This window comes from Artibeus jamaicensis, unplaced genomic scaffold (genome assembly GCF_021234435.1).
Source record: "Artibeus jamaicensis isolate MK-2021 breed Jamaican fruit bat unplaced genomic scaffold, CSHL_Jam_final contig_233, whole genome shotgun sequence".
Taxonomy (NCBI): Eukaryota; Metazoa; Chordata; class Mammalia; order Chiroptera; family Phyllostomidae; genus Artibeus; species Artibeus jamaicensis.
The window spans coordinates 16,301,093-16,323,154 of NW_026521486.1; the positions used below are offsets into that span (position 1 = coordinate 16,301,093).

The following is a 22,062-nucleotide window of genomic DNA, read 5'->3' on the forward strand; positions in this document are numbered from 1 at the left end:
AAGAAGCGGCCCTTATTTCAGGGTAGTTTAAACCAGAGGTTCCACGTTTTTCTGTTCTGGACTGTTACCACTCTGATTTTTTCAGCAGCCTGGCACGACGGGAAGGGCACAGGCTGGAGCCCTTTAAATCTTCCTTTGCCACTAGCTGAATGAGCATAGGAAAGTACCCAACTTTTCTGAGTTTTAGGTACTTCATGAGCAAAATAGTGATATTACTATTTGCTTCCCATTGTCATAAGATAGGCGCACTTTATGTAAAGTGTTCTGTAAATGATCATTTTTAGTATTACAGCATGTTTTAAAGGTAGAAGAAGGGTTGAATTTAACTTTTTCACCCAGTTTTGCATGGAGAGCTTCTGAAGTCTCTAAGGCATGACACAACAGCACTCTGACCTCTCACACCCAGCAGACTGCTGTCTGTTCCTGGACAACGGGGATGCTGGAAGCCCCTAGGGCAGCTGGGAAAACCAGAGGGGTTAATACGTACACAGGGCTTCGAACCGTCTGACTCAGAGTGAGCTTGATCAAGGTTAGCGCTCGCCATCACTATTATTATTCTTACTACCTGTCCTAACCAGTTTCAGAAGGTCACTTCCTCTCTCTGCACCTGCATTTCCTTGTTTGGAAAATGAAGGCCACGAAGTAGACAAAATCTAGAAAAGCTTTCCAGTCTAAAAAATTTCTGACTAGATGTCAATTCCATGACTAGATGTCAAATGAGCTAATATTAGCAGTTCTCTAGTCAGAGGTGCATCAAGCAGGGGGGTCGCTGGCACTTTGTGTCTCTTTCCAAAACAGAAAAATGACAGGCAATTCCAGGTGGACTGGGCTCCTAAGCCCAGTCCTTAGTGAACTTACAAAGTCATCCCCCACTAGATGAAATTCTTTAGCCAGTGCCTTCTGCTCCTTAGGAAGGGCCCGCCTACTCGAGGAAGGTGATCCAGTATACTTTTCCTTTCTTCCTCCTAAAACTTGCTGGACCCACAGAAAATGTTTGGAAACCTAGAGGACACTTTACCTGAAATAGCGAAGCCACTAAATCCTACGGCGAGCACCAGAAAGGAGATAGCCACCCCTTTGGTATGGGAAAAGCCAACCACCAGGAGCAAGGTTGCTTCCATGCCAAAACCTGTGAATGGAAACAGCAAAGGGAAAAGGTCATGTCATGTCAGTCAGCCCAAGTTCACGAGTTTCTGAAACAAGAATCTATTAATATCTCCATGGACTTCATTTTCCAAACATACTTTCTGGAACACTGCTTCCAGTACTACCTGGGTGTTTCTGACTACATGACTATGCTACCATTACCCAGGTGTTCTGTGAGCTTCTGACGTTATCTGGTGCACCTTGAATACCAGGTAGTCCAAAAAGATTCCAGTGAAGTCCTGGGGTGAGGGATGTTTACTATCAGTTGCTTCACAGACAATTGCCCCTGCCATTTCTAAATGCTAAAACTCCTTTATATTGCCAATGAGTCCCTTTTGGTTACATGTTATGGCCTGTCACAAAAAAATAGTGACAGTACTCTAATATTGATGGCTGAGAGTGACTAGAAAGCTATAACAAATACCTGAAGCAAAAAGCACAAAGCTAAATTCTTCCCTTTTCAGAAGTTCACCAAGCTCTCAGGTGTCCATCTAAAAGCTATGACATATTGGGGGGTAGGGTCGAGGGTGGGAGGTGAGAGTGGGTAGGTGGAAAATGGAGACAACTGTACTTGAACAACAATAGAAAAATAAAAGCCATGACATATTTTCACAGAAAATGCATCAGGATAAAAATATTTTCTGGTCCTTTCATTCAGAAGAAGCAACCCTTCCACAACAAAAAAAGATGAGAAAATTCTAAAGCTGTTCCTCTCACAAACAAAAATAAAACAAAACACACACATTCAGCCAACAGCAGACAGAGGGTGATGTAAGTAGCATTTCCAGGTGTAAAAGTGCCCCAGCAAATGGAAGATAAGGATGCGTCCTTCTGAAGACCGTCTGCTGACTCCAGGCATCTCCACACGCCTGTCCTGTAGGTACCTCCAAGGCAACATGCTCAAATCAAGACTCTGTTCTCCTATTTTTAACTCATAAACAAGGCGAATCACCACAACCATGCTCTTCCTTCTTCTCTAAATTAATCTTCTACCCACCTGTGTTCAGATCCCAGACTTTAGAGTCAGACAGGCCTGCGTTCAGATTCCACCTCCAAATCACTCATTGTGTGACTTTGGACAAGCCATTTCACCTCTTAGACGTCTCATCCCCCAAAACAGAGCTAATCATACAACCATATAGGGGCACTCTGGAAGATTAAATGAAATTGGGTACTTAAGGTATTGAGTGTTGACCCTGGTACATGGGCACAGCTCAACAAACGGAAACCAAAAATCCAACACAGAAATCTCAAAATCCCCCCTTTCTTGGTGTTTAGCTAAGAACCTGTGGGTTCAGCCTCAGAAGCAGCTGTCAAAACCAGCTCGCTCTCTCTTCCTCTGCCGCTGTCCTAGCCCCGGGAACCATTACCTCTCACCCAGACAAGTTCAATAGCCTCTTCATGGGTCTTCCTGTGCCTTCTTCCCTCTGCTCCAGGTTGCACATCACTATCTTTCTAAACCACAAGTCTAATTAGCTGTCCCTTTACTTAAAGCTTTTGTCGAGGCTTCCATATTATTAGTATAATGTTACATAACAAGTCCCTCCTGCTGTTCGTGTTTCATCTTCTGCCAGCCTTCCCATCCCTGCTCACCAGCCAGCCCACAGACAGCCTTCTGCCTTGTCACACAGGGCTATCTGCTATTCTGTCACCACAGCACTGTTTGAGGCCTATATGTATTTCCACAGGCTGTTCTTTAACCTGGGGTACTCCTCCCATACCACCATTGCTCTTTTTCTGGAGAAATCTTGTCCTTGAAAGTCCAGTTCAAATATTACTTCCTCTAGGAAGCTTTTCTGACAATCCTGCACTCAACCACGAGTGAGACCAACATCTCTTTCTTCTCACTTACCTTATAGAACTTTTCAACATCGCCTTGTAATTTGTCACTTGTGTTTCTGCACCACCACCACCCTCGATAAACTGTGATATTTCCCAGGGGAGGTACCATGTACACAGTACAGAGCCTGGCTAACAAGTAATGAACACTCAACAGGTGAAGTAATGCAAAGGGGAAAAAGGAGAATGAAAGGGATTAAGTTGAAAAACAAGCACTTTTTGTAAACCTTGGTAAGTCGCCTACCTTTCTGAGTTAATTTCCTCAAAACTATCCTAGAAACAGAGCAAGCATCGATAATTGCCTTCAAGGGACCTCTCAAAAGGATCAATTAAATCATGGGCCAGGGGTGTTTTTTAAACCGTGGGCTTGATATCATTGCTATCATTGCCATTCACTTTGTTTCAGCAACTTAATTTATATACAGGACAAAATTCTAGTGTTTATATACTAACTATACATGTTTCAGATATGGCCTGTCTTGAATAACAAGGCACATATGAAACTTCTTTTATCTTAATGTTTTCACCAAAGGTTTTACCAGAAAGTGAACAAAGACATTGTCTGAGGAATAAAACTTGCAAGTGATGCATTGACTCCTCTATAAAAAGAAGAAAAAAGAGATGTTGGCGAAATGGTAGATTTTGAAAGAAAAAAAAAAAAGAATTAAGGGCCTAAATGGTCCCTGTCTACAGTGAAAATGCTAGAAATAGGACTGCATATTTCAGGAGCTGAAGGGTAGAAAACGAACTTCAGGAGTACTCAAGAGACTCTTGAAAGTGAACCTATTCAGAGCTAAAACAAGAAAAAACAGGGTTTAAATGCCTGATAAGTGTTTTCATTTCATACTGAAACAACCTGAACTCGTCCAGACCGCCGATTCAGACAGACTAGAATTTCTGACCTTACTTACAATTTACGTGACTCCCAAGGGAGGTACAAGGATTTGACAACTGTCTTTGAGAACTTTGGAAATGCACCCTGACTTAGAATAAACTAGAATAGAGCATCATGTTTTAAGACGATCTGTTTGCTTTAAATGATTGTAGCAGCAAACATCTCTTGCCCACGGAAAGAGAAGGTGACTGACTCCAAGATGTATGAGATCTTCCTCAGATGAAAAATGTCATATATATGTCTTCTCAGGAAATAGGAAACCAACTAAAATTCTCTACATGATCACACAAGTGCTTCATCATATCCATATCAATCTGGCTTATTCAGCGATGGCAAAAAAACTCTACCTTCATGTATTTATCTCTGGTCTAGCATCTTGGTAGTTAAGCAAAGAGGGACAATTGTGGGTTTTTAAAAAATTTTTCTATGGAGAACTCACTGTTTCTGTTATATCAAAATATAAAATGAGTTTGGAGATGGGAGGGAGATGGGGAGGGCTGGGGGTGTGGGCTGGGCTAAAGGGCAGAAAACTGTACTTGAACAACAATTAAAAGAAAAAATATAAAATGACATGAAAAGACATGTGGAGAGGGGTTTTTTGCTTGTGTTTCTCTTAAAGATAGAATTGAGGCTGGTTAGATTCTACATATGCATTCTAGTTTCTGAGAAGAGGAAGAAGAGGGAGGGGAGGGAAAGGAGATTGCTCTCAACAGGCACTTTGGTAGCACTTAATCTTGAGAGTGTTCACCAACAGCAGCAAACACCGACATTTCTGTTTATGGAGAAACAGTGGTGAAGGTGATTGGAGCAAAATTAAATATGAACAAGACATTTCCATAAAAAATAGGTTTAGAGAAGACAGGGCATTTGTCTTTAGAAGAGGCTGTGCAAGCCTAATTTAATCCTGAATTTTCTTCCAAGTTCCAGGTGTAGAGGGTGCATACTTTTGGCTGTGGGAAACAACATTGCATAGCGGATATTTATTGAATGTCTCCTTTGGAAAACTTCTGCTTTGTCAGCGTCTTGAACACAGGAGGAGGGGCACTAACGTACATTGGACCCACGCCAGATACATGTCTATGCTGCCTCGTTTAACCTTTATAACAATCATCTCAGGTAAATACTATTATTCAGATATTAAAGAAGACAGTTAGGCTGGGAGAACTTAGAAATCCATCCACCTCCCTCCACCTCCACTGATACTACTTCAGTTCAAGCCACCATCTTCTCTTGACAGAAAAACTGAAATAGTTTCTTAGGGGTCCCCTTTTTTTACCCTGGTGTCATATGTTCAGTTATACAGATTTGAAAACGTAAATCAGACCATGTCCCTTTCCCTGCTTTAACCCTCTGTTTGCTTCCCAACTGCACTGCAAACAAAACCCAAGCCCTGTGTACATCGACAAGGCCTCCCAAGGTCCGGCCCAGCCATCCATTCTGCCAAAATATAAAAAGACAGGGGAAAATCTGTCCTTGCCTTTTTCAGGATTTTGTATATGATCTGCCATGTGAGCAAGTCACCCTATCATACCCTGTGTTCTTCACTGCAGTTGGGCTTAATAATACCACTCTCTCCCCAGGGTGGTTATGAGGAATAAATAAGATGACATGAGTAAAGAACTCAGCTTCATGGCTGGTACAGAAAGCATTTAATAAATGCTAATTTTTAAAGTACAACAGAAGAGATAATAAGACAATGTAGAGTTTTAAAAGGATGAACAGTCACAAACATTGTAGGGGTTCATGATTACCTTTACCTACCTCTTTTGGAAAAATCACCCAACTTCTACTTTGTCTTTGCAAAATGAAAACATAAAGCAGGGACCGAGGAAAGCAGGAAAGAGGATGGAGTGGGTTCATGCACTCCATGCACGAGAATACGTTGGGAGGCAAGAAGACTATTCAGAGAAACTGTTTTTCTTATGTTTCTTACTAAAACTTGTATATGTAGAAAGGGAAGGTGGAGATAAGGGGATGAACTACATAAGCAAAGGATTCTATATGTGGAAAATGTCTGGGAAAGATAAGTAATAAACAGATTTCTAACAGGAAATCCTGCTGCTTTCGCTTAAGAGCAGTTGAAAGAAGCACTTCTGCAGTTGCAGGTGGGTACTGATTTACCAACTAACTTGTCATATCGTGGGTGGCACAGGTACAGGCTGGCTGACCACTTGGCAGGGGTGTGAAGGACATTCAAGTATCTGCTGGGGGACAGATGTAGGGACTGTTACTATCCTTTCCAGCGATGGGACATAACCTCCAAAACATGCTCTGCAGTTCAGTTTCATCTCTTTCTATAAAAGCTGCTCTAAACCACCTATGAGATCCACGGTACCTCCACAGTTCATGATCTTTCTGACAGCAGTTGTGGTCAAAATTTTTCTGCTTCTTAAATAATCAGCCAGCTGTCCTCCAATAGGTACAATGATGGTCATGACCATGTGTGGAAGTGCCGACAGGAGACCCACCTGGATGAAGAGGAACAATAAGCTGTTCTTTGCTGTTGCTGGGAGATGCGCCGTCCCAATTTCCTGCGCCCACCAAGCCACACCGCCCACCACCATCACCACCAAATTTAATCAACTAATTAGGTGGGACCCTGGTAGACCGGAATTTTGTAATAAATAAACAATGAGTAAGTAAATGATTTTAAGGGTCGACCTACTTGTCTCCTCCACCAGACTGGAAGCCCCTTAAGGGCAGAGATGATTTTCATTCATCACAGAGGTCCCACCACCCAGTATAAGGCCTGGTACGTGGTAGTCACACCCTTGGCACAGAGTGAATGGTCACTGGCGGAACCTGCTGTTGCTTGACTATGTCAGCTCTCCCCTGGTCACTTTGGACAGTCCCTGCAGCTCCGCAGGCATCTACCTCCACCAGGCTGCCGCTCTTCCCTCACAGAAGGAGGCTTAACTCCTTTCCGGTGATGGTGTCAGATTCACATTCCATCCCCCTCCCCCCGCTCCCCCCTCCCCAAACACAGGCAGCCTAATGGCTGGGGGACATTGGAAAGGGCGCTCACACCAGGCAGGGATGGAGACGGGGATGACCTGCCAAATAAGCTCTAAGGTTCTTACTGCTATTCACTGACTAATTTATAGAAGAAAAAAAACCTCTCTCACTGCGAAGTCTTTTTTTCCTTGTCTAATATGCCATCCTTGAGTTAGCTTCAAAAAATACTTTGAGGTCGTATAGAACATAAATCTTTAAAAAACAGCTTACCACAGCTCTGATCCTTACTAAGGAGAAATTAAAGAACTATGTATACTATGCACAGAATGCATGACTTGTCTGACCTCCAGGATTATAAATTATAAGCAGCAACTTATTTTAACATGCAAAGATTTTTCTCAGTAGAAGCAAGAGATTTAAAGTTTGAGAACATCTAAAGCATCTATGTGTTTACCTTACTGATTGCAAATCCAAAGACCTCTTCAAAATAAGCAGGCTGACTTATTAACAGCAGATAAAAGGTCCAACTTCTGCAAAAATTTGCTACAATGATTGCATAAACCGGCAATGATGTGAAAAATTTTTTCCATGGTGTATTAAATTTCTAGAGAGTAAAAATATGAAGGAATTTTTAGTGAATATATTGACATGTCATTTTTATCTGCCAATTACAGTTGATATTCAATGCTATTTTATATTAGTTTCAGGGGTACAGCGTAGTGGTTAGATGTTTATATAATTTATAAAGTGATTTCCCCCTCTAAGTCTAATACCCACCTGGCACCATACATACTTATTACACTGTTATTGACTCTATTTCCTATGCTGTACTTTATGTCCCCATGACTATTTTGTAACCACCAACTTGTACTTGTTAATGCTTTCACGTTTCCCACCCATCCCCTTGACCCCTTCCCCGTCTGGCAACCATCAGTTCACAGGTTATCTTTCTTAAGAGGACAACGCAATCACTAAGAGAAATTCTTACAGGGAAGAGAGGCGAGTCTTCATCTCTCCGCGGATACTTACACTTAGACTAACCAAGTTGGCTCCTTCCCCTATACTCGTCTCTATATAGGTCCTCTCCTCATCGGATATCGTCGGGTGAGCTGCCGGGCACTCATAGGCCTGCAACAGCCAAAACATGTACCAAATGATGCCAAACATACCTGCAGTTAAAAAACAGAGGGTTTGATGAGATGGTCTCATTTTCTCCCATCTCTAAATTTTTTAGTTTTCACAATATTCCCAAACAATACTATGTTCGCTAGGAGAAAGTATTTTGTTGTATTCACTGATATTTGAAGAAAGATAATGTTCTGCTTATTAAGAAACTCAACTTTAATATAAATGTTAAATGAATCATAGGTAAATAAGGGCTCTTTTCATATGTTAAATTTAGGTTAGTAACCTCTATTTTCATAGAGGAAAAGCTTAGCCTGTCCCATCATACAGTGAGTTACCATCTCATGGGCACTCATGAGGTCAAATCGCTCACCATAAATATAAAAGACGGAGGCCCAGCCAATGTACTGCACCAGCACGCCTGCCAGGGGCATGGCGATCACTGCCCCCGCATAGGAACCTAGGACGAGAAAAGATTGAGAGATGCTTACCTGTCCTCATGCAAGCCCTTCCTACCCATTCGGAGTTCATGTGGTTGGGCTGAGGTCGACTCAAACTGGGCAGGAGCCAGAATGCCTCCCTGCAGAGGGGCAGGCCAACTCCCAGTGTGCCTTAAAGCAGGGCTTCTGGCAGACAAAAGTCAGTAGGATGTCCTTGAACTTCAACCAGGTACCATGGAGGGATTCAACAAAGATCGCTCAGGAACAACAATTTGAAATTAATGACAAAATGGAATAAAAAGATGAGAAAAAGCTGAGAGAAGTCTGAAAAATCCAACACAGCACAATATTGGGTGCTGAAGACAGCAAGCAATGAAACATGAACCTCCCTCTCAGAGCTTGTAGTTGAGGGTTATTATCACCTATGTCTTTAAATAAGGGACTTCAAGCTAGTAAAGGATCATGCTTTTGAGAATCTTGATTTTTTTAAAAATCAGGAAACAGTTAAATGGCAGGATGACCACCCACCTCCTTACTTTGTAAATACTTAACCTGGTAAATACTCACCTATGTGGGACTGTGTATCTTGTCTAGACAAGATAACCAGGGCACAGGCAATGACCTGGCCGCCACTGTCTCCTGCAGCTCCCTAGTGTCTGCTGGAGAAACATGAGCCCAGCGAACTCCCAATAAATATTAACCGAATAAAAAAAAAAGCTATCTGAAATTTCCTCCGGGCTGTGAATGGAAAAAATTCTTGCTTCAGAAAAAGTGAGCCACCAAAGGCAATTTCCTTTCCCAGAATGCAATGTCAAGAAACACCTTTGGGCAGTGGGAGTCGGGGGACCCCAGAGAAGGGGATTGAATCCCATCATCTCAAGCTGGGCGTGACTGGCACAGGCCCAACCTGGAACCCCAAGTCTGGACACCATGGCACCGGGGGAAGTCTCTCCATCCCTCTAAACCCTGTTCCTCAGGAAGAAGAGGAGATGAAATCTCTGTGTCAGGCAGCCGACGTGAGGAGCAAACAACCCATATATGTGAAGATGTTTTGTAGCTATAATTAGTGCCACCTACAGACCAACTACACTGCTACTGCCATGTGCAGAATGACTGCACTTTTTTTTTTAACCTCAGACTTTCTCAAAGCAATAAGGCAAGCATTCCAGAACATTCCAGAAAAGCTGTATCCAAACTCCATTGCGTGTGTGTGTGTGTGTGTGTGTGTGTGTGTGTGTGTGTAGAAAGTGGTCTTCTTCCCCATGCCAAACACCCTGGGAGTGAGGGGTGGAAGGCTCCTGTTTAGGTGAGGCAAAGAAATGGCCAGGACAGGGAGGGTCGGGGTAACTAGCAACTAAGATGCACTGGGTGCTTTCTGAGTGCCCAGCACTATGCTGAGTATCCTGCACCTGTGATTTTATTTAATCCTTTTTTCAACCTGATGACATTGGTACCAGTATCACCTCCATTTTACAAGAAGGAAAACAAGGCTGGAGGGGGCAAGGTAACGTGCCTGCAGTTGCGCAGGTGTGAGTGACAGGAACCCAGGTCTGTAGGAATCCAAATCCTTTACACTGAACTACTGAATAATTCAGGCCTGCCTCCCCCACTCAAAAATGCCCTAGAATTCCTTACTGTAAGAAAGCATTCTTTCCTGCGGGAAATTTTATAAACTTGAAACTATCCTTCTTCCCTGTCTGTTGAACAAATTCTTTCTCCTCCTTCAGAACACGGCTGCGTGGAATCTCTTATCATACCCACCCACAGCCCCCGAGTGCACCCCAATAAGGCATTTCACCCACACTGCCCAGGGGAGCTGACTGTGCCTCTATCCCTCTGGGTGTTCCCACACCAGACAGAGGAAGCCCCCAAATGCTTTCTGAATGGCATGCAGGGTGGGGAATGGCTGAACAAGGGGTAGGAGACTCCCCAGTTCCGTCCTTACTCATTGTGAAATTTATATTTTTCCCATCCTCTTTTTCCTCTATAAAATGGTGCCTATAATTAGATGTTTTCTAAAGACCCTGCCAACTCCAATGTAAGAACCAATTAATATAAGAACCAATTTAATATAAGAACCAATTAGCCCCAGGCCTGGGTTTCCTTCTAATGGCATTTTCCCCTGGCTGTTCTTTGAAACCGAGGCCACACCTCAGCTGGGAAATGTAATCAAGCCTGTGACTTTGATCAGGTACTTCCCTGGAGAGTCAAACCACTTCTTAAACAAACCCTTTTAGAACTTATAAAGATGCTAAGAATGGGGAGTGGCATTAGTCATGCTTGCTTTGCTGGTGAATCTGAATGAAATGCCTTAAATAAGCCCTCCAAGGAAACTAAGGTCAAGACTCTGACAGTACCGAAGACCGGCTGGGGTGAAATCTCACATTTTTCTAGAGTTGGTAAGGTCAGCAGTGAAGGTAGAGATGATCCTGAACTGCAAACAAGAGGACAGAAGTGGTTTCTGAAGACAAGAGACACTAAAGATGTAGCGATAGCTCAGCTGGGCATGCAGTTTCAAACTAGGCACAGACTAGGCACATTGGTGACTATGTCACACTGAATTCCAAGGCTGCTGCTGATGATTTAAGGAGATAGAGAGAGAGAACAAGGGAGAAGTAAAAATATTCACAGAAATAAAGAGGAAGGAAGCTAAGAAGTACAGGTTACCTTCTCTTAGAAAATGCATGTTAGCTTGAACATGCATGTTCAAGCAGGTAGCTTGACCTACATTCTGAACCTAATTCTGCCTGGCGTCACTGTGACTTGTGCAGCCTAAGTCACTTTTGTCTTCCTGAGCCCTTTCCCTGCTAAAAAAAAATTTTGAAAATATACAACTGTGTTGACAGGGGAGCACTTGCTGTCCTTGTTGAGTTGTTGACTGGTATCTAGGAGCACCTTTGGGAATGCACACCACTCCCAGAGACACAGAGTGGCGGCCCCAAAGCCACGGCTCAGAGGCAGGCAACCTTAGCAAGTGAAGTCTGGAGACCCAGAAATTAAAGTCACATCACTACTTAGGAGATACTCATTCACTGTCAGGTAAGGTGAATGGTCTCCGCCTCTTTTTACCTGGAATGTAATCATGAAAATTAATTAAAGGGTCTCCAGGACAACGTAGACACAGTAGTGAGTGAGCGAGTGGTAGTGAGGCGAGTTCTGAATCAAGAATCAGGTGGTCCAGGTCCAGCTCCGTGACTTGGTAGCTATGTGAATTTGGACAAGTTACTGAACTTTAGTTTCAGTTCAATAAAACTAAACTTTACATTTTAATCTCAGTTTCTCTATCTCTAAAAAACAGGAGTGGGGGCTTAATGATTCTACCTCTTTGGCTTTTGACTTTGGCAAATACCATTTAATGGATAATCCAACTACCACTTCCAAATCCTTCTTTTTTACCTTCTGCTCCTCATGGTGCTGGAAAAGCTGGGCTCTTACATTCCTAGCCTTCTCTGTGGTAACAAATGCATATGACAGAAACAGGACCAAGGAACTGTAAGTGGAAGCCTGCTAGAGGGGGTTGGAAAAGTTTTTGCTTTTCTAATGAATGGAAGAGATGTGTCTAGGATACCCATTCCCCCTTCTTCCTGCCTTAACGTGGGCTTGGTGCCTGGAGCTCTGACAGCCATCACGTGAACATGAGGAACAAGTATGAGAGTAAAAGGCTATCACAGGACTGTGGAGTAGGAAGTCAGAACGCAGGTAGGCCCTGGATGGATGGATCATTGGGCAGCAGAACCAACACCAGCAACCACTCACCCGTGGGATCTTTATCTGAACCCTAACGCACTCCTAAATGAAACTTGTTATGATTTTAATACACTTACCACAAAAAGAGGTCGTGGCTAGTCGGCTTCTCTCCAAAGGTGGTGCCCACTTACTCCACATCCCGTGGCAGGCTGGGTAGGTCACACCCTGGCAAAGTGGTTGGAAACAGATTATTTGATTTGACTCCAGCTTCTGTTTGTGTCTAAAATGTGGCTCCTGAGTCTTTAACACAGGCTACAATACAAACACTCAATTTATAGATACCAAATAGCATGGTATTTTGACTGACAGCACAGATGCTCAAATTGAAATGTCACTTCAAATGTAAGCATGGTGGGGAGTGGGGGAGGGGGCCTTTGTATTTCATATTATACAGAATATCACTATAGAAAGGGATTTCTGCAATCAGCTGGTCCATCCTTTCATTTCAAGAAACAGAACCTGAGGCTTATTGCCACCGAGTAACCAGACTAGTCCTCGTGGCTGCAATACGACGCTCTTTCCACCATGCCAGTGTTCTCAGAAATGTGCTGTGTGTCACTCTAGTGGGGCTGGAGTAGGATTTGAGGTGCCGTAACCACCTGCACTTTTTAACATAATGGTGACACATATATCCTACCACGCTTCAGAAAAAATGTACCTAGCACAGCAAACCCATGATTTCAAAGACATGGTTCCTCACAATGAGGTTGCGTGTTTTTACGTTTTATGGAACCTAGGTACACAGATTTGTTAGCATACTTTCTTCAGCTACCTTTGCACTACAATGGCAGAGTGGACTAGTTGGCAAAGTCCCCTGGCTGTATTATGCTACCAAGTTAAATCTCTGCGTAAGACTACACTCTTGAAAATCTACAGATTTATTAATAAATCCATTTACATTGCTTCAGTGGGAAGAGCCCTTGTTATGTGACCTGTAGATCAGTTTCATCATTAAATGAAAAGCGTTGGGTTAGATAATCTCCAAGATCATTCCTTCCTCACCTAAAACCCTGCACTCTATGAAATGGCCCTTTATTGTATTTAAATTTGGAATTACGCAATGTTTTTAAATAATGTATCAATAACTGTAATCCCAGCCAGAGAGTTGAGATAGCAATACAAGGCAGAAGATAAGAAAACTGAGTAAAAGGAGTTCTCTCCAGAAGCTGGATTTTCTGCAGGACCACGTCTCCAGTGATATCAGAAACAGATGAGGAAAGAAGCTCCTACCTCTACTAGACCTTGCAAAATTCTGACACACATGACGCAGCCGTAGTGCACTCTGGCTGCAGAAGGAATGAACATGTTCAAGGTCGATGTTAAGAAGATGGCAGCTCCAAAAACCCTGAGGGACCAAAACACTGTGTTACTGGGCAGGCCTGTTCATGGATTTGAGTACTTCACTTAAACAGCAGAAATGAGTCTAACGGCTCATGGAAGACCACTATGGAAATTAACGGAAAGAAAAATAGAGATGTTACAGTCTGGTGTGTCCCAACCAAGACTGCTGGGCTACTTTGATTTGCAAGCTCCAGTGGCTAGACCAATCACGGGCATGTTTTTGGCAATACAGGGATGTCCTGCCCGGATAAGGTCCTGACACTGGAGATTGACCAGCATGGGGTGACCTTGCTGGAGACCCACCATTCTCCTTGGTTCTACCCAACTGACTCATTCTATTATTACTTCGTGACTTGTGCACATTTGGGTTGTATCTCCTGCTTCACAGTTCTGCTCTCACTTTACCAGGAGGGGATACAGACCATCTGAGAAGCATGCTGTGCCCTGGGACCAGCCAAGCACAGCACAGACTGTGCACCTGTCTCAGCCCCCAACTCTCTGTCCTGTGCCACCTGCTTTCTCCTCCCTGCCTTGACCAGCGTGTCCTGGGGAAAGAGAGCAGGCAGCGTTTCCTTCCTTTCTCACACACGCCAATGATGCTTCAGCCCATTTCACAGGCTGGGAAATGGTGCATGATTTCTTTTCTGGGCAGAAGTGTAACAAGTAAACTGAGTGACCACAGGGGCCAATATTTTATCACTTTTTAAAAACAATATAACAGGTAAGTGACAATAACACAGGACACAAATTAGACAAGAACGTAAGTAAATACAGTCATGCTTATATGTATTGAGATCTTATAGTAGTGACTCTCAAACTATTTTTACCTTGACCCATAAAATAAATTTTATATTGCAACCTAATACATCCTCATACACACAAATGTAACTGAAACAAGTTTCAAAAACCAAAACTTAAGTGTGTAATGAGCTAGTTTTTATTGTTTTATTCTATTTAATTATCTTCTATTTAACTCTGTCCCTCTCTTTTTTAGGAAATGCCCATTGGTAAATAATTACATTGATTTTATTACCATCTAAAGACTTGTGTTTTAGAATTTGAAAAACACTGCTTTAGCCCTGGCCAGAGTGGCCCAGTTGGCTGGGCATCATCCCACAAAGCAAAAAGTCGCAGGTTCAATTCCTGGCCAGGGCACATGCCTGGGTTGCTGGTTCATCCAAGAGCAGGAATGTAGGGGAGGCAACTGATTGATGTTTCTCTCTCTCTCTCTCTTTCTCCCCCTTCTTTAAAAATAAATAAAATCTTTATTAAAAAAACAAACAAAAACACTGGCCCTGGCTGGTGCAGCTCAGTGAATTGAGATGGGCTATGAACCAAAAGGTCACCAGTTCAATTCCCAGTCGTGCCTGGGTTGCTGGCCAGATTGGGGGGTGCACCAGAGGCAACCACATACTGTTGCCCTCTTTCTTCTTCCCTTCCCCTCTCTAAAAATAAATAAATGAAATATTTTTAAATGTTCTTTGAAAAAAATAAAAGTAAAATAAAACAAAAACATTGTTTATCAAGTGCACACTTCACAAAATCCACAGATACAAAGTCACACAGGACACGTGTCCCTTCCATTGGAAGGGACCTGGAAATACTTAGCCCTCTCTTTTTCTAGTACACAGACACCCTACCTCTCCTCCAAGTGACATCTTCTTTTGCTTGAGTGACAGAACTCACTGCTTCTTGTGACACCTCATTCTGTCCTGGCTACTTGTCATTGCTCAAACACCTACTATGGAATCTCAAGGACATTAAAGACATCTTGCCTTCTAGAGACCAGACCCTACTGCTCACCTGACAGAACCTGCACAGTACTGCACGACATTTACACAGGATCACAGAATGTCCCCGGTCGAAGGGAGCACAAACCTAATCTAATCCACGCTGTATTTCACAGGTGTGGAAACTGAGGCGCACAGCAGGAAGGAAGGTGACTCAGTAGAGGTCACCACGGGAGTTACTTAGGGTCCAGAAACTTTCTCCTAACTCAGAGTCAGGTGTTCTTTTTACTATATTATCACTTTAAAAATTGTAAGATAAACTAGATTAAATAAAAGGAGACTCTTAAGAACAGGGTCACATGGGATTGATACCTGTGAATCACATCTATTGAAATGGCCCCTATCTTTCCCCTGGACCCCCAAACTGAGCGCCAGCTCTGCAGACTTGGTAAAACTACAAAGCCACGCTACGGTCCATGCAGCACCCACATTACATACGTATATCTTACCTGTTAGCGGCAAACTTGTTCGAAATGAAACCGCCTGGAATTTGGGTCACGATATAACCCCAGAAAAAAGATCCATGGATAAAGCCCACTGTCTCTGGATCCCAGTTAAACTGTGCTGTCTGAAACGAGAAACCGGATACAGTTTTGTTCATCAGAAAGCACTGGACCACCATTTGTAACTGATGATTCTGTATGAGAACCCCACCAGTCCCTTCTTTCCTTCCTTTATTCGACAACTGTTTAAGGAGGGCCTCTTGTGTGTTTGGGACGCAGCAGGGAACACACCAAAGTACCTACTCTAAAGGAACTCACCTTGTAGTAAGAGACTGTGCTCAATTTTAAATATATGGACATGTTTAAATATAAATATATACTATATACTATATATCATAAGGAAATGATACATATATATGGTGTGTGCATACATACATACCAAACATATATGTGCCATACACACCATATATGTGCCATATATATATACACCATATACCAAATAAAATGTTTAGATATATACATGTATATGCATAGATATGAGAACTGTCGGGAAAAGTCCAACCATTGTTAATATAACAAGAACAGTTTGTGTGACATCAATGTCACCTGGCAGCCAAGGAAAGTGGACTAGAATGAATACATGTGAATAATGACAACTTCACTATACTAGCTGTTGATGAAGATGTGTACTGTGTGGCCATCACATTCAAAATGAGCAAACAGAGCAACGAATCTGCATCATATTTTGTGTTAAGCTTGAACATTCCTCTGTATAAACTATTCAGTTGATTCAGAAGGCCACAGCCATGGGCAACTGGTGATTGGCAGCTTCATCACGACAATGTGCCTGCTCATGCATCATGTCTAGTGCAGAGTTTTTTTGGTGAAACATCAGATCACCCAGGTGACTCATCCCCCATACAGCCCAGATTTGGGACCCTGCAACTTCTGGCTTTCCCCCAAACTAAAATCACCTTTGAGAGGGAACAGATTTCAGATTATCAATGAGATTCAGGAAAATAGGATGGGGTAGCCGATGGCGATTGGGTGAACTGTGTGAGGTCCCAAGGTGCTTCATGAAGAGGACTGAGGTGTTCATTATCCCACGTACAATATTTCTTGTATCTTGCATCTTCTTCAATAAATGTCTTTATTTTCATAGCACATGGCTGGATACTTTCTGGTCAGACCTCATATATAACAAATAATGATGAATGCCAAGAAGAAAGTAAAACAGCTTATGAAGTAAACAAAAAATAAGGTCTAGGTTTACTAGGCTATGCAGATGCCAGCTTTGAGAGAACACAAAGGGAATGAGAGCCTTAAGTCTCCCACTTCTTAGAAAAAATAATAAAACCTATCCTACCTATTCATAAGATGTATGGAGAGAAATGGCACAGATATTTCTGGTAGGTTATTCATTAGCTTAGAGATTTGGCATTCAACACATTTAACACTGGAATGTAAAATGGACTCAATAAATGTCAGCAGTCGCCGTTGTTGCGGTGACAATAACAACAGCCATCGAACACCCTCCCACCAGGCTTAGGCCTTGGAAAACGGGATTGTCTGAGGTTGGAGTCTATTTCCTCACTGTCTCTCTAGGCTGAGTAACTCATTTTCCCAGACTCCCTGCAAATGTCCTCTCCTCTGAGGAGACTCCCCAGTGTCCCCGAACTGATGGGGTCACTTTCTCCTGTACTTATTCCACAGACCTCTGTTCTGATAGCAGGGCACCCTCCCCTACTGTCCCTACTGTGCTGTTCTAAAACTAGCCATTCACGTGTGCGTCCACCTCCCACACTGCGTAGCAGGCAACTCAGAGGGTACAGGCCTGTCCCTGTGACTTGATAGCCTCAGGACCGAAAACAAGTATCTGCAGCGTAGGAGGCACATGTAAATACTTGCCAAGTGAATAAATGAATGGCTTTGTAAAGGATATCAAAATATAAGATGTTCCTATTATGGGGTAAGGTTCTTAATTATCGATGTACTACCTTCCGTGACTGTTTATTTTCCTGTCACAAATTGTTACCTATTTATTTGCTCATTTATTCAACATTCGCCTTAGAGCCTCCTAGGTGCTGGGTCAGGTGCCAGACAGTGTAAATACAAACTCGAATAAGAATTGCCTCTGCTTCTAGGAGATCACAGCCCAGGTAACAGTGGCCTGTACCATGTAGTTTCCATTTTGCAGACTGAGAAGTTAAAACTCCAGAGTAACAGTCATTAATTCAAATCAGCTCACCACATTTTTATCTCACACTACCTGGTGCCACACCTTGTTCTAGGCACGGGGGTGCATAGCAGTGAACAACAGCAGTAATTGCTGCCTTCATGGAGATGCCAGCGGGGATGGCAGAGAGTCAACAAGTACATACTGTGTCAGGTGGTCATCAGGGATGACAGGGTGAGAAGCAAAAATAAAGAAGGGACAGAAAACATCGGGTAGGAATCGGGAAGGCTGTGATTTTAGATAAAGTGGCCAAGAAAGACTTCACAGAAGAGATGACTTTTGAGTAAAGCCCCTAGAGAAAGGAAGAGAGTAAGTTGTGCATTCATCATTTGAGAAGAGAGATTTTTGGGCAGAGGCACAGCAAGTGGGGGGGCCCTGAGGTGGGGGGGTATCTTGTGTATCAGAGGTGGGGGTATCTTGTGTCTCAGAGGAACAGTGGGATGATGGCAGAGCTGGAGGGTGGTGAGGGAGGGAGAGGAGAGTAGCAGTTTAGGTAAGAGAGGTTCAAAGGATGACGGGCCTTTGAGTCATTATAAGGACCTGACTTTTGCTCAAAGAGATGAAAATCATTGGCAGCTTGGAGCAGAAGAGAAACACGATTTTGTTAAGGTACTTTCCATGCATTTCCTCCTTAAATCCTTATAACACCTAAAGGTAATTATTATTAGCTCCTTTTTTTTTAGATGAGAAAATTGAGGTTTAGGAAGAATAACTTACTTGCCCAGGGTCATATAGTTACAAGTTACTGGTTATAACAACTAGTTACAGGAAAGCTGAGATAGAGACCTCTTACCTGCCTGCCCCCACACATTACGTTCTTCCCACTGTAAACTCTTGACTTTCCTGCTAAGCAGTAGAAACTTGACTTCTTTGCCTTGAGGGACAGAATAACCAAGGCTCCAAAGGCAGAGGAACCAACTTCATCCAGTGGCTGACTGCCAATCACACTGCCCCTTGCTCATGTCTTTCTCTCTGAGGGGAGGGTGCTTCTGTCCATTCTCTGAAGGACATGACACATGAAGAGGAGCACTTGGCCCTGCTGAGAACTGACTTTCATCATCACTTGAGCCCCAGTAGAATCCCAGTGGCCCCAAGTATGACCATTAGTGCAAGCCAAGCACTGCGTGGGGCGGTAAAAATGGCGCCCAGGAGATAAACACACAAATCCCCGGAACCTATGAATGCTGTCTTGTTTGGGAAAATGGTTTTGTTGACATGATAAAGTCAAGGATCTTAGAAGAATTACCCAGATGAATTATCCATCTGGGCCCTAAATCCCATGACAAGCGTCCTCCTAAGAGAAAGGCAGGGGGAGAGTTGAGACAGATAGGAAAAGGCCATGTGAAGATGGGCAGAGACTGGAGTGATGCCGCCACGAGCCAAGGAAGCCTGGAGCCACCAGAAGCTGGAGGAGGCCAGGACGGATCCTCCCCTAAAGCCTTTGAGGGGAGCACAGCCCTGCTGACACCTTGATTTTGGACTTCTGATCTCCACAAGTGTAAGAGAATACATTTCTCTTGTTTTAAGTCCCCCTGTCTATGGTAATTCATTATGGCAGCCTTAGGAAACTAATATAGGTACTTAATATATTAGTACCACATTGCCTCATTTGCTCTACAAATGAGGTCTTTTATTCCCATTTCACAACAAGGGCAATGATAGTTAGCAAAGAATTATTAGAAATGCCAATTCCTGTGTCCCTGCTCATGTGTCCTTCTAAGAGGATTCCCCACCCCCCGAACTACCATGGGCCTCGCCCCTGCTGAGTGGACATCTGACTAGAGAGAGGTGAGGCTGGACTCAGCTAGACAGCCTCTGTCTCTCTCTCTCCCCCTCTTCTGCCTCTTTCTCCCCAATCTGAACCCAGAGGTTCTGGTTAAATGGTACTGAACTGAAACAACTCCCATTGACAAGGCAAAGGCTCAAGGAACCTCAGCATTGGAGAGAAGTGAGAAACCATGGGAAAGGACAGAAAACGGTCCCTGGAGGGGCTCAGAGAATGGAGCAGACTCAGCGAGGAGCAGAGGAGAGACTGTGAGGAGCGAGCACACTGGAGACCTTCGTAAGGATTTGCTAGTTCGGATGAGGTCCAGCTCTGCTCTGGCCTTCCTGGCAGGGCCTCTGTTCATGCCTCAGAACGAATTACACCAAGACCCCTGTTCCTCCTCATGGTAGAGAACAGCCTGGATTTCAGTCCCAGCTCAGGCTTGGCCCGCCAGTCCAGGGCACAGGCCATACAAACTTACACGGCAGACCTGTTCTCTGCCCTTCACTTTCACAAGATCCCCTACAGCCCTACCATAATTCCCTTTTTAACTTGAACTGGTGTCACTGAATTTCTGTTCTTTGTAACCAGCATTCCTTTACAAGGGTACAAGGGTAACTTGCTCAAGGTCTCAGCACTAATAAACAAAAGTCAAGTTTGAAACCAGGTCTGGCCAGTCCCAAAGTCTATCCTCTTAACCTTACAGAGCTCACGACTCATGGGAAGGAGTCTGGACTTTTCCTGAGGATAATGAGAAATAATTGCAGTTTCTCAAACTTCAGTCATTTATTTATTGCTTACCATATGCTAGATTCCCATGTTTTAAAACTCCTAATTATTAAACTACAAGTGATTATTTACATAACAGCTAAAACTATCTTCTATCCCAGTAGTAATAGAATATATATTATATATACCACACATTTTTAAGACCTACCTATTCATCCTACTTAATTCTTGCACTCTTTCTACAATGAGAGATTTAAAATCTTCTCAGTGCAAAATGTCTAGATTACCCTCCATGGAATGAAAAATCGAACAAACAAAATTTCCAGCCACCCAGAGCCTTTCTTAATACAATTAGTGAAATACCTTTGTCAGCAGGTTGATCACTCTCAGCCAAACTACAAATTGCAGTTGTGCTAGAGCTCCTGAACTTCTCCAACACAACTCTACCCAACTTCCACTTCTGAGGCCAATGAAAATGACGACCTCACATATATTTTAGATCTTAATCTGGTTCTCTAAGACTCCAGAGGGCAAAACCATAGAAACTAGAGAGCACACACCAGTATTGTTCCTCAGGCTTATCAAAATATCTTTTGCACATGCCTCAGGGCAGACTCTACTGAGCTAGACCTGTCTTTGCAGGCAACAAAGGCTAACCAGCATCTCATTGGGATCTGGACCCCAGCAGACAAGTTTTAATTATCTGGCCTCACTCACAGAAGGCTGGGAGGATGCATGCAATACACATCAGAAACCTTGCTCATGTACATCGCTCTTTATTTAAAAAATGCATGCCAGGCTCCCCACAACTTGAGAGCGCTCCTTTCCTCGCCTAAAAAAGAAATGAACAGATTTAGCAGTGAAATCAAAAAGAGACTGGTTAGGAGAATCTCCACAGAGCTCTTTTCTTCTAGCAGAATAATCTCTTAGATTAAAAAAAAAAAAAACCTACAGGCCAACTATTCCTTTTAATGCATTGAAATCAAATTTTCGCAAATCAGCAGTTGGCACAAACTTCTCCGGGCAACACAAGAAGAGGTGGCATGAAGGGAAGCGTTCTGCAGTCAAGTCCGGGAAGTACAGCACGTCACAGCTGCCCTTGGAGCGTCTCACAGAACCCAGCACAGTGAGGGCTCCCACTTCACATGACGCCTTCTTCAGGGCACAGCCTACAGAACAGTGACTTGCCAGACCAGTTTGGATAACTCTGGTCTAAATATTTTTCCAGTTGTGGGCGGGGCCAGACCAGACAACTATTAGATGCCTCTCTGCCAATGGAGGGGTTTCCACATGAGCCATTCCAGTGCGTGTGTCAGTACAAGGAAATGTGTTTATTGGGTATCCGCCGGGCATATATTTTCATCTTTTTCAATGATTCAAGGCCTACTATTTAAGAAACAAACCAGATCTTTCCGGTGATGCACAGAAACAATACTACGTAAGTCACATCAGAGTATGCTCGATTATGACCACAACAGCGCTTGACCTGGGCCTGGTGTTTCCATCCATGGCAATCCCGACCCACTGGGAGATCACTGCTAAACAGTGACCAATCGGAGCACAGATTTTATTGTCTTGTCTGTCCTTAAAGCCCACCCGTGACTCCCTGCA

General features: G+C 43.3%; 1 protein-coding gene across 1 annotated transcript in view; it reads right to left on the minus strand.

Moving 5' to 3' along the window:
- The window catches only part of SLC17A8 (solute carrier family 17 member 8), a 41,132-nt gene that overhangs the window by 7,226 nt on the left and 11,844 nt on the right, over positions 1-22,062 (minus strand). The window contains exons 3-10 of the mRNA XM_053661446.1: positions 15,728-15,846; positions 13,378-13,492; positions 12,225-12,312; positions 8,334-8,420; positions 7,865-8,004; positions 7,290-7,439; positions 6,216-6,348; positions 1,019-1,129 (exon numbers count right to left, since the gene is read on the minus strand). Coding sequence (XP_053517421.1) covers positions 1,019-1,129; positions 6,216-6,348; positions 7,290-7,439; positions 7,865-8,004; positions 8,334-8,420; positions 12,225-12,312; positions 13,378-13,492; positions 15,728-15,846 — 943 coding nt within the window. The remainder of the gene's footprint in view (positions 1-1,018; positions 1,130-6,215; positions 6,349-7,289; positions 7,440-7,864; positions 8,005-8,333; positions 8,421-12,224; positions 12,313-13,377; positions 13,493-15,727; positions 15,847-22,062) is intronic.